The 13,408-nt window shown below is 41.3% G+C and overlaps 1 protein-coding gene across 1 annotated transcript; it reads right to left on the bottom strand.

Moving 5' to 3' along the window:
- Nucleotides 1–1,187: 1,187 nt before the first annotated feature.
- On the bottom strand, nt 1,188–12,629 carry LOC102941214 (lysozyme G). The gene is made up of 6 exons (XM_007068974.4): nt 12,463–12,629; nt 10,794–10,880; nt 9,827–9,928; nt 8,400–8,596; nt 2,582–2,720; nt 1,188–1,667 (listed from the first exon to the last, which is right to left on the bottom strand). Exons 2-6 carry the CDS (start codon nt 10,834–10,836, stop codon nt 1,534–1,536), a joined length of 615 nt encoding a protein of 204 aa, XP_007069036.2. The 5' UTR covers nt 10,837–10,880; nt 12,463–12,629; the 3' UTR covers nt 1,188–1,533.
- Nucleotides 12,630–13,408: the final 779 nt, after the last annotated feature.

Genomic DNA, 13,408 nt, shown 5'->3' with positions numbered 1-13,408 from the left:
TGCACTCCATAAGTGGGCAGTCCTTATATGAAGCATCTATATTTCCTGTGGTTTCCTAGATATAGAACTGTCCAATAATTTCTCTCTCCCTGTGTCCATGTTGTCACAGAATTCGGATTCTCTGTCATCTTGTTTACCTCAGTATGGTCCCTTGAGCTAACCCCTTGTTTGGGCGATTTGGCATCACCAAATTCCATATAGACCTGTAGTCTTGCTGCAGCCTCATTGGTAGAAATTGACTAAAAGCTCTGGACCCAGCTTTGTACTCCTATCAGTCAAGATCCTTAGAAATTATTCCAGGACTATAAGGTCCACTGCCTTATCCAATGAGTTCCTGTTGGGCTGCAACAATTGTGTTGCCAGGTATCATAGCCATGGTGCCACCAGACTAGAGTGTATTGTTCTGGGAAAAGGTTCTACCCTAACCTAGAGGCAGTGTGCTTCTGGAGTCATCCCCAGTCTATCCAGAATGGCCTCTTCTACCATTTGTATAGGAACTCACCAGCTCATCAGACAAAGGCTGGTAGGATGGCTGAGCTTTTCCTGAAAGAAAAGGGGCCACTCGAGCTGCCCAGAAGGATTCAGACCCGCTATCCTTTCGAAGGTGCACAAAAATACCTTGGCTCATTGTCTGGATCCAATTTTGACAGGTCCAGTACTGATCTGCCAGATTTCAGTTCTCTGAAACCTGCCTGAGTTCCTGGGTACACCTCTTAAGGCACAGCAGGAAATGTTTCTGTTGAGCCTGATAAGCCTATTGTTATTGTGAACATAAGAAAAGCAATACTGGATCAGACCAAAGGGCCCACTAGCCCAGTATCCTGTCTTCTAACAGGGGCCAGTACCAGATGCTTTTAAGTTTACTTATCTGCTTTTAAATCTGTCATTATCCATCCTTTGCTAACTTTGCAACTAAAAAGATGAGTATTTGAATCCTTCACTTGCTAATAATATTCTTATTCAATTTCCATTTGATTAAAAGCATCTATCCCAGTCTTTAGGCATTTCTGTGCAAAATTTATATATATATACAGATAAAATTCCCACATACTATATGTTTACAGACACGGCAATGAAAAATAAATTGTCAAACTAAATCACACAAAGATTGAAAATACAGGCTTCCTTCCCCCAAGAGATTACTTTCCTCTTTTATTTTTAAGGCAGCAGCAGATATTGAAATAGGCATATGTTGTTTGAAATTTGGAAGGCAGACGATTAACAATAGCTAGACAGAGCAGCTTTAATAACTCAGAGAAATAATCAGATGGCGTAGGATCTTATTAATACTCTCATAACTATTTATTTTTGTATGACCAATGTTTTACTGATTACAGAATTTAAAAATCTGGTACCTGAGACTGCAAATCCTTATTTAAGCCAGTGTTCCCACTGCAGACAATGGGCATATTTATATCAGTAAGGTTTCGCAGGTTCCAGTGTCTAATCTCCCCAAATGTACATTGTCTTCTGAACATCTCACTGATTATTGTAAGAGCCACAATGTATCTGAAAAGGAGAGAACTCCCAGATTCAGTATCCGTTTCTCTTATAAAACTTGGCTCGTGCAACGACATCATTGGCATAGTCATTGCCAGTTGTGCCAATATCCATTTTAGAATAGGTTCTGACGTTCCTTGTTCCTGCATTGTAGGCAGAAATCCCACCTGAAACAAAAAAAGGGAAATTTTTAAAAACAGACTTAAAAGAAAAAACAACAATTCCAGCCAGACCTGTCTTGTTTTTATCTAGTGTGTTAAAAAAATTAAATAAAGACATTTGGTAGGGCATGAATCGCTTTATTACAGAACTGAATAAAAGGAGGCTGTGTGAACAGTTTGCATAAATTCCTGAATTCACCCACAATCAGAGGGCTTTTGGGTTTTTACATAAACAAATAACTGTAGCTTGGTGAACCTTCAGTATGCATTTGGCTAACCACATTCAAATAGAAGCCCTCAATCTTTGAGCCAGGCCTGTTCTTAATAAAATATAAGAACCAATTACCATGTTACTTTTCGTTCAGTCCTGCAAAGAACTGCCTGGGAGAAAATTAAAACATGACCTCGCACTCCATTCTTCTTCTTGTTCTGAATCTCTGCTCCATGTTGTACTGCATAATTTTGCAGTCCCCTGAAGATCGGTCCAGTTCCTAAAAATGCACCTCCTGCCCATGACTATAAAGTTATACAGTGAACTTCGGGACTAGTTCAAATAAACATTCCACACTCTCATCGACTTCAAAGGCACCAGGATTTCACTCATGGTGAAGTAGTAGAGGCCCAAATGTCAGTATAAACTAGATTGGGGGAGTGGGAATTATAAATATTCCCCATGTCATGTTGGAAACCCAGCACACAACATTGTGCTAAAGAATGAGACAAAATACTGAAACTGACTAATCTAGTTTCACTTCCCAAACTGTGGGAAATCAAAAGCAGACAAACAGCACCAATGGTGAAAAATTATGATACTTAGAATATTAAGCATTCAAAACTATCAGTAACATAAGAAACTTGTAACATCATTTTTGTCCTAGAGTTTCCCTTAGCTCCTGGACTGAATGCCGTCTATACTGTACCTTTCAGCTGTTGTTCCTTTGTCCATCTGGGGAACTTTTTCTGGATTCTCTTAATCATACCAACAAGGATGTCTGTCCCCTGAAGGACATGTGTCTTGCTATTCCATTTTCCAACCAATCTATGGTAGCGTTTATCAACCTAGAAGAGCCAGAGAGAACATTACTTCTCAAAAAGATGATGTGTTTATGCTGTTCTTACCTCTCAACATGACTTTAAATCTCTTAATCTGTGGTTGAGAAATTAATCAATTTTTCATCTTCATTGCATTTCTTGCTGTAATCCCAGTGCAAACACTGTGGTATTGTACATTGGACTGTGCTAATGAAAAGGGGTTTATCTGAAAATGCATCTTCTTTTCCATTTCAAGTTGTAGTTATTAATTACATTATTTGGCCAGCACTGCTGCAATGCCTGGTGCTGCAGTATATCTGCCCCACTCTTCCTGCTCCAAGAAGCTTATGCTATAAGGGCACGATCCAGCAAAGCTCTATGTCTCATCCTTAAATATTTTAGTCCTCTACAGTACACCACTAGAATAAAAAGTAATACAAAAGTTCAAAAAGAAAACTCCCAGCACACTAAAGTGATTGTTGGATTACCACTGACAGGCTTGGCAGAAGCAGGCTGTGCTTTAAGGTGTTAGGTGAATATTTTGAATATCTATTGTTGTCACTTAGGTCTCTGTGGCATTACATTGTGGATAAGGTCCATCCTGTCATTGTGGGCCTGCTAGTTTTCACCTAGTCTCTTGGGCTACGACTTTTCCCTGAGCAGCTGCTGCTGCTAAGAAATTGAATTTCTGGAGACCAGCAGGGGGGTGGATTAAAATGGCTACCTGAAGTCTGAACTCCGCGGGGATAGCAAAGTAATCTGCCTCCATCAACCGCTAGACCTACTAAACTCTGCCCAAAATATGGAGCATAGGGTTGCAGGAGGTGGAGTCACCCTGAAAATTTAAAAGAATACCTCAGTAAGAGTGTTTCTGGCTCACAGCATGGAGAAACCTCTCAGACGCCAAATGAGCACACGGCGGCTGAATCAGGAAGAAATGCCAAGGGCTGAAGAAAATCAAATGGCCACCAAGGTGGACATTTGGGGGTTGATCTCTGAGATTAATGCCATGAGAGATGAGCTGACAACCAAGCTTCTAGCAGTAAAGAAGGAAGTTACTGCCCTGGAAGATCAAGTCACTGTCCTAGAGACTGGCCTAAGAGAAGCAAGTGAGAGAGAGCAGCTGCAGAGCCACATGGCACTGATGGAACAGAGGGAAAGATGATATAGAAAACAGAACATGAAGGAACATCAGAATTAAGAGAGTGCCTGAAAATGCTGAAGGAGGAAACCCAATCCTCTATGTAAAAACTTTAATTTTGTGGAGTTGTGAAATCTGAGCTCTCTGGAAGAGGTGAAAGTGGAAAGAGCACGTAGGGCACTGCTGCCCCCAGTTTGGGACTAATAGTAATAGACACAGAGATTTTACGGTTAAATGTTAGCATTATCAGCAGAAAGATTTAACTATGAAAAAATCCAGAGAGTGTTCAGAACTCATACTCAAAGGCCTCAAGCTGCAGTTTTTCCATGACTTCTCTGCTGGGTGGCCACCCACACGTTCCTGGAATACTGGACATTTTGGCACTTCTGGGAATAGTAAGGGCCTGCCCCACCCTGCATGGCCCCGCCCATGCCTGCATGATGCGCGTGAGGTCACATTTCGTGAGGGAACGCCATATTAAAGAGGGAACGCCCCTGCCACCATGACCTTGTATGCAGAATGCATGGTACATGTTGATGCTGCATCTGCCACTAAATACCACGGTTGATAGCCTCAGCTACTAGGATTGGACTGCTGTCTCCAGCAGAGGCTGCTGCTGCAAGGCTTGCTGGCTCCTCCAGTGAGAGGCTACTCCTCTTGCAAACCCAGAACAGGAATGGTGCAGCCTGTGTGGAGCAGCAGCAGGGCAGGGCAGGGGGTAGCTCAGTGGCAACAGCTGCTTGTTCCTTTCATTTTCCTGCAAGGTGGAAGGGGAGACACAAACGTGAGCTAAGTGTGGTCAGACCACATGCTCACGATCCCCTTCTGGCCTTGGAATTTATGACCCAAAAGAATGTGCGCCCCTCCTCTCCAGCCAGCTGCACTGCTTAGGTGGGGGCAGAGTGTCAGGCAGATGGGAACAGCCTGCTGGAGAGGTAGCTGGGCAGGAAACGGTCTCTACCTTTCTGTACTGCAACCACTACTTTGTACAGTCAGACAAGCTCTCTCCTCTCACTGACCTGGAAGGACTGGTGGGAACTGACACAATCTATACTTGTTTGGAGTTATGATTTCCTAAAAAGTTTGTGCAGTTTTCCTTTAGCTGCTGGGATTTGTTCCCCTTTTGAACAGAACTGGGAGCTAACACAAAAGGCAATTTCTGAAATAAAAGCAGTACTTTTGACACTCAGACTCCTATTATAACTCTGTTGCTTAAAGTCCTTTTAGTCCATTACTTGTATTTGTGCAAAGTAGAGGCTTTTTCCGTTCCTTCTACAGTCTTAGTAAACTGTGGGAAGGCACACCATTTTTTTTCTTTGCTTAGGGAGTCTCCTGTAACAATGTTCGAAAACCCCTGGCTTTAAAGGATTCAAGAGCAACAAATTATTCCTCCATTAAATATAATCAGCAGAAGAGACTTACACACTTTAATGAAATATGTGCTACTTTTGCTTCTTATTCTAAAAACCTCTCTGCCTCAGATACCCCAAGCTCTGAAGTTACTCAGAAATATCTGGGAGTAGCAGCCTTACCAAAGGGAAACTAAACTGACAAAGAAACTTCTGGTAAAGAAATAACAGAAGAAGAAATTTTAGAGGCAATAGAAAATATGAAAAGCAGTTAAACTCCAGGAGCTGATGGCTTTCCAGCTGAGTTTTATAAGGAATTTAAGACGGTATTAGTGGGTCCTTTGAGAGAAACCTTCACTGTTATTCTGTTAGGGAAAGAACTTACACAACCTATGAAGGAAGCTACTGCTGTTGTTCTCTCTAAAGTTGGAAAAAAACCTGACTGTATGAAGCTCTTATAGGCCTTCATCACTACCGAATAATGGCATAACTATTTTAGCAAAAACACTAGCTAGCCTTTTGCAGTCCGTGCTCTCATCTTATATAAATCCAAATCAAAGTGGATTCGTTAACACCAGACAAATGTCAGGCAATATTCGGAGAGTTCTTGGAATCATCCATAATGCAAGATCAGCAAAAGATCACTTGGAACAGAAAAAGCTTTCGACAGAATAGAATGTTGCAAGTCCTATCCTGTGTGGACATTGGTTCCCAGGTCTATTATCTCCTTTACTTTTTGCACTGGCCATGGAGCATTTTGCATAAAGGAAAAGTCTTAACGAATCTATCACAGGGATAAAACTTGCAGGAACCCACCAGAAACAAGTGCTGTATGTAGTTGATGTAATGTTATTTTTATCTAAACCAAAGATTTCCCTAAACTTAGTTTCTAAAGAAATCTATGACTTTGGGAAAACATCTGGATTTACAGTAAATTATGTCAAATCTGAAATTTACTAGCTGTAAATTTGCCAGACTCTGATAAGTTATTTCTTCAGAAAACATTTGGGTACAAATGGGCAATAAATTCTGTAAGATACCTAGGAATTCAAATGTCAAACAACCCATAAGAGCTCTATGATGTAAATGTCAAGCCACCACTTCTGCAAATGAAAAAAGATGTGAAATGCTGTGGGAAGTATGCAATTTCTTGGTTGGGAAGAACAGTCACACTCAAAATGAACATTTTGCTAAGGATATCTTTCTTTCTGTGATCATCCCAGCTAAAACCCTAGCAGAATACAGAGGATGTTGTTGCACTTTATATGGAATAAGAAAAGATCAAGAATAAGGGCAGATACTTCGTAGAGACCCACTGAACAGGGTGGACTAGCTGTTCCAAACAACTCAGAACAGTAGTGGACTGGAGGGTGCTCTAACCCCGCCAAACACTGAGTCTTTATTGGGCAAGAAAATTGTGGCAGTGTAAACATCGCTAGGTCACCATAGATTAACAAAAAAAAACCCCACACCCTCCAGAAATATACATATGCTTGAGCAAAGACTACTCTATGCCTTTGGGATGGAACTAGAAAAAAGGTAAATTATTTTCCCTCACCAAAACACTCCTTGCGAATAATCCAGATCGTAATCCAAATCACAAACCAATGAGCTTTAAAGATTGGCAGAGCCATGGGATATATATGGTTGGGCAGCTATTCAGTAAACAAACTTTTACTAACCTATTTAGAGATGAAAACTAGCATTAACAGGCGCATTCTCCCACGGTACTAGTACATTCAAGTTAGGCACTATGTTTTCAACTTTCTAAGAAAGCTGTTTTATACATCAAGATAACTCTAATAGAAGCACTGGCAACTGGTCAATTATGAAATAAAAAGTTATAACTAATCAATATCAATCTTCGTACCCAACTTTCCTAACAAAAAACCCCGTCTATATGTGACACAGTGGGAAAAGGATCTGTATAGACAAATAACCCCAGAAGAATGGGGTTAGAGAGACTGAGAGACAGAGAAGTGTTGGAGAAATAGTAGTGAAAGAGGAGATTTTTATAGATAGGGGATAAGCATTGGAGAAACTGTGGTGAAAGAGGAGATTTTATACACATATGATCATTAGATAGTATTGAGATACAATTTGTAACCAAATATCACAACTCGTTTGATATTTATTACCAAATGAGCCTTTGGGGACCCTTCTGGGCCTTCCTAGTAGAACTAGTCACATAAATGGAAATTAAAAATTAATCTCTCATCTGCTGTTAGATGCTGGGTTACTGATACCTCTTAAAAAGAAAAGGAGGACTTGTGGCACCTTAGAGACTAACAAATTTATTTGAGCATAAGCTTTCGTGAACTACAGCTCACTTCATCGGATGTAGCTCATGAAAGCTTATGCTCAAATAAATTTGTTAGTCTCTAAGGTGCCACAAGTACTCCTGTTCTTTTTGCGACTACAGACTAACATGGCTGCTACTCTGAAACCTGATACCTCTTAGTGGAGAAAAAGAACAGTGCAGCTCTCAAGGAATGGTTCAAAAAATACGGGAGGTCGTTATGCAAATATAATACATCTATTATGTACCCAGCCAAAGAAACTGAGGACAAATAGATATTTAAATGTTTAGTTACCATTTATTCAACACTCAGAGTACATTCATCTGCAACAAAAACAGCACAGCTGTCCAATTTTTTTTTGAATATTACAATTGGATAGGCATTCCTGGTCTGTTCAATACATGCAATCAGAGATTCCATTCTTCTTAATAAAAATCACTAAAAATGACATCATAGGTGTGCAAAGAGGTAATATGGTAATAAACAGAAAGATCTGATGACTGTACTGCTGTATAATGTCTCTTTAAACAAAAGCTTGCGACTTTAACAACTGTGGTTTTGTTTCTGATATTTACACAGCAGGGATTTGTAAACCTGTTAATACTTCCTAAATAAATAAATATTAAAAACAAGACATGGAATTTCTAGGTGGAAGGGTAAACAGGTCGGCCTCTTTAGAGACAGCCATTAAACCAATGGAGTTAATTGAGGTTCAAACTGCAGCATAAGAAGCAGCCTCTATACTGCCAGGTCTGACCTATGCCAGTGCAATGCGCTGCTGTCCCAGCAATAGTTCATTTTCTAGCAGTGTGCCAAGTATCAAGCTCAGACAGAGCTGCACTACAGAGAAATGCAGTTGGCTCTCTGCCAAACACTTGTATACACAATTATCCTTAGTTTATTGATAATTACTGACCTGCATCAAACCAAATCCATTTCCACGATCACCCCAGCCATGCTTTAGGGCCTTTCCAGCATGCGACTCTCGAGAGATGATACCAGCGATCACAGCTGGATCCACACATCTTTTTCTGCCAGCGCTCTTAATGATGGTTTTATATTTTTTCATAGACCGTAAGTCTCTCTTTGCAATCTTTGCTGATGCAGGAACTCCTGTAGTAAATGGAAAAGTAAATATGTTTTCTTAATAATTGTAATATCAACAAGAGATTTCCTAAGCACAGAGCTCCGTTCTGCCATCTGATAGTCCTTGTGCGAGTCATGTGCATTGTGAATTTTGCATTATGAATTTTAACAATGTGTCAAGGCAAAAAAAATATTGTGCATTGAAATAATGTGTAAAATCTGGGTTTAGTTCTTAGCCCCAGGATGAAGGTGAATGGGCTTGCTGAGGAGACGGAGGGGGAGAGTGCTCAGATTCTGAAGAGAAATCAGCTTCAACCTGTCGCTCTCTGGATGATGCAGAAGTGATGTTGACAGAAGCTAAGAGGAGTCACATCTACCCCTCTATGGCCAGAAGGACAGAACTGTAGTATTTGAAGTTGAGAGGGGGATTCAAAATGGTGGGATTCTTAGGGACAGATGCGGAAGACTTATGGGAATGGGAAGCTGTCATTTGAGATAGTTCCCAATAGTTGCACTTTCCTCTCAGTTTCTTTTAGTCTCAGCACCATTTCATGCTAGGAGGAAATCTCAGTCCTACTCAACATGGGAGGCATTAAGTGCAATTTTGTTTGTAGAGTAAAAGAATAAGAAACTCCTTCAGTTTTTACCAGCAATACCAGATTAACTGTTGATCTGATGTGCCTATAGCTGGCATAAAATAGCGAGTACTAAACAAGAGTCTGGGAGTCAGGAATTCCTAAATACTAATCCCAGCTTTGCCACTGACTTGCTGAGCAGCCTTGGGAGATTCAGTTGGGCCAAATTTTAATAAGTGACTGTTCATTTTGGGTGTTCCAAATAGAGACACCTGGGGCCTAATTTCTGAGGGTTCGGAGTACTCACAGATCCTGGTAACTTTAATTAGAGGTGCTTCTGTGAGCACTTCTGGAAATCAGACCCTCAGTGTTTGAACTTGAGCACCATAAAAAACAAAACAAAACAGAAGCCACTTGTGAAAAAATTGGCTGTCATCTTTCTGGGCCAAAATCATTTGTAGTGTAACTGCATTGAAGCCAGTGGAGTTACACCAAAATTTTATTAAGTCCCTCCTCTCTGTCTTAGTTTCCTCATCTGTGAAATAGTACTTAGCCAATAGGAATGTTATGAGGTTTAATCAATTAATACTTGTAAAGTACTTTAAAGATGTAAAGTACTATGGATCATTGTGATGACTCTGTGTGCTGAAATACAGCAACAAAACAGCAGAATTATACTCACCACAGTAGCGTAAGCCTTCTGCTCTTGCAGTTCTACAGGAAGCCCCAGTGGTATCAACCTTGTTTATGTCACCAAAGCATCCAGTCTGACTCTCAGAAGTACCTGACCAATTAAATGAAGAGAGTTTACATTACGAACCTTTTGTGAACATAAGTAAAGCTAAAAGAATTCAAAGTCATGAACCAGACTCTGGTCCACTCTCAGATGGGTTCCGTTTCATAGCTTGGGGGGGGGGGGGAGTTATTTCTCTTGGACAGGAGGAATTGCTAGCCAGAAGTCACTACCTCTGTGAAGGAAAGGTCCTGTGAAAACTGATCTATCTTTTAATTTGGCTTTAAAAGAGGCAACACCATGAAAGCCTCTTGCCCTCTATATGAGGTGCCTCTCACTGAGACCACCCTATCGCCACTTCTTGCAAGAGTCATCCCTGATTCTAAGAGCCAAATTAGTCTGAAATAGTTTATTTATATTCCATTTGCTCTTGAACCAAACTCGTTCTTTCACATGGAGCAGTTGCCTGAGTCTCCTGAGGAAAGGCAGGACCAACTTTTATTTTTGGAGTCCTGGGACTCATCCTCAGTTGTTTAGCCACACAAGGGATAAGAAGCCCAATCCTTCCTCCCTAGGTTTATTGGCCTTTACCCTACATGAGACTGTGGGGAACTGGTCCTTTGGTTGGCCATGAAGGTATTTTGCCTTTTTCTTTTGGACTACTTTAACCCCACGTGCCAGAAGGGAGCAGAGTCCCAAAGAGGTATAGCCAGAGGGCTGTACCCCAAGTCTGCAGCCAAGGCTACAGTCAAGCTGCTGTCCAGAGAAGGATGTCCAGGATGAGAGAGGTGCTCCCCTCATCCCCAGGGGAAGCCAAAAAGGTAAAACCTATCACACACCCCATCCCCACAAATATCTTTTTACATTCTTGCTTTGGAAGTGAACTTAGTGAAATAGAAATAGACCCCAGACTCACCAATGAGGGCAGCAAGACCCAGAATCATCAGTGTTAGTAGCATGGGGACGGTTCTTCTCAAGCACCCAAGAGAGTCAGAAAATAAATCTGCAAAGAAATGAAAGTATCTAAATGTACAATGCTACTATGAAGAAGTACTGTTGTCTGACCCTTTTAGAGGTTAATAATGATTGTAATGATGGCCAATTGATCTGACTGCGGTAAGGTTCTTTTCCCCAGAATCAGGCTACAGAACTATGGAGTTTGATATCTTGCGGGGAGCCTTGGGGTGGATGACAGGGACGCTCACACTGAGAACCAAGTAAAGGCTTTGATACCTTTATTAGAATAAGGAACAAAGCCAGAAAAGATCTCAACCACGTGAAAAGATAGAGATAATGGAGTATTGGGGCTATCTGTGGTATCATTCTTTACATAAGCCCTTAGAAGTGCATACTCACACGCTTCCTTAAGGACCTGGTGGTAAGAGACAAAAGACCAGCTCTGTCTCTAGCATGCCACAGTGTCTGATGGACCAAGTTCCTCAATGAGCTGAAGGGTCAAGTGGTAGAAAGAAGACAGTGATGGAAGAAGCCCAGAAAGAGCTCTCGACCACATGGTGGCTGCCCTGTTATAGGGCCTGAGCATCATCTGTTCATGCTCAGTCCTCCATGCCCAAATTTAGCCTTTTCACCCACATAATACCGAGGTGCAGTTATTCTGTAGGTTAACATATTGATTCATGTAACTGCCATCCTACCCGTCACCCCTTCCTGAAGTGGATTTGTGGTTATTATTTCTATGTTCCTTGCGGTAGCATTTACTGGTAAATTCTAACTCCTACCATTGAGCAAGCTCTCCTTAGTTTCCAAAATCTAAAGGTAACTGTTAGGCCGTTTATCTACGCCAAAGGTTGCAGCCTGTTACACTTAACTGTACTTATGCTAACTCGCTTCAGCTAAATATCTTACAGGATCCAGGCCTGTAGGTTTCTTGTGTTACAGTTGAATATAATGAAAGCGGAATATAATAAAAGCAAGGCAGTGAATATAATAAAGGCAAGCTAGCCCTATGGGCTACAGTACAAAAACCATTTTTTAAATGATGGGGTATCGTTCTTTACTGAATGTGCAAACGCTGAGATACACTGTAGAAGACAGCCAAGAGAATACATTCAGAATCAAGCTGTAATAATGCAGTTTTGTTGACATTCATATTTTGTCTTTCATGGAACATCTTAATAGCTTATTTCCAAATACAAATCCTGGTAATATCTGATCTGGACTTCATATTATTAATAGTGTTTAGTATGACCTGCTGCTGCTATATATGTACTTTTATTCTATGCCAAGGTACCCTACACACTCTGTGCAGATGTTTACTAAATTCATTATTTCTTTGAGCAGGGCACAGGGGATTATAACCCCAAGCCCCCTTGTAGCTGCTCTATGACTCTAGTTTTCTAAAAAGTAATCTGAATAATAAGCAGATGCCTCTTATCTTGAAGTCACTGTACAGCAGAGACACAGTAACAACCACTAAAGGGCAAATTTTTGAGTGTTTTCTCAAGCAGAGCTTTCATTGAATTCAATGAGTAAGGAATTGCCCTTCCATTACCACCCATAGGAGTTTACTCACGAGCAGAATTGAGACTAGGTCCCACTCTGAATGATCTTGGTATTTCACTCACCTGTCTTCAGTTTCTCTTCTCCTAGAAGTTGGTTGTTTTGAAGAGCTTTATATACACTAGGAGGTTCCTTCACTCTTTATTCGAAACAACCATATCAGATGAGATTCACGTTTCGAGATTATAATTAAAACAAACCAGCATCTGTCATCATGAGAGTTTGTCTTTGGAAAGGCATAACCTCAGTTCCGCTATGTGGCAAGATTCAGATTTCAAAAGAAACAAATTTCCCTTCCCATGTGTTCTACTTTTCATTAGCTTTCTCTCCCTCCAGTCTGTGACAAAATCCAAAGCAAAGATGAGGCATTCATCCTCTCTCCAGGAATGTATTGCCCAGTTTTGTTGTGGTGTCACAGACCCCCTCAGGCGAGACTGTGGCAACAAACAAACAAAAAGCATTTCCCCTTCCAGGCAGGGGAAATTAATCACTAGAGGATGGCGCACTTCATTGCTGCTGTTGTCCAAGCTCATTGCACATACCAGAGGCTCCTTGCATTCCTCTGTTTGCCCCACAAGCTGGGTGTGAGGTGGCTGCCTTCTTGGCTGACACACCAGGGGCTGAACTGGGAACTTGAAGAGCTAAAAGCATAAGCTACCAAAGCTTGAACTAAAGAACCAACACTGGACCTGGTGACTGTTACAACACATATCCTCTACTTATTGGGCACAGAGGTGGTCCTGTAGTACACACTCACTACATATGCACCCTCCCATCTCTCTCTATTTTAGGGACTCCTTGCAAACTCCCCCTTCATGCCAGGGGCTGTATTTGCCCCCCACATTCTCTTCTTCCCTTCATGCCATGGCTCTGTGTCCCCCATTTTCACTACCCTCAGCCTTCAGTGAAGGAGACTTAATTCCATCAATGCCCCTGGATGGAAAGGGACAGGTGTATGGCTGGTAGCTTCTCTACTTCTCTTTCTCCCCCTAACCATAAAGCAGGTTTGGT

Source organism: Chelonia mydas, chromosome 1 (genome assembly GCF_015237465.2).
Source record: "Chelonia mydas isolate rCheMyd1 chromosome 1, rCheMyd1.pri.v2, whole genome shotgun sequence".
In the NCBI taxonomy this organism is placed as follows: domain Eukaryota; kingdom Metazoa; phylum Chordata; order Testudines; family Cheloniidae; genus Chelonia; species Chelonia mydas.
The sequence above is the reverse complement of the archived record's forward strand: the minus strand, read 5'-3'. Positions and strand labels throughout refer to the sequence as shown.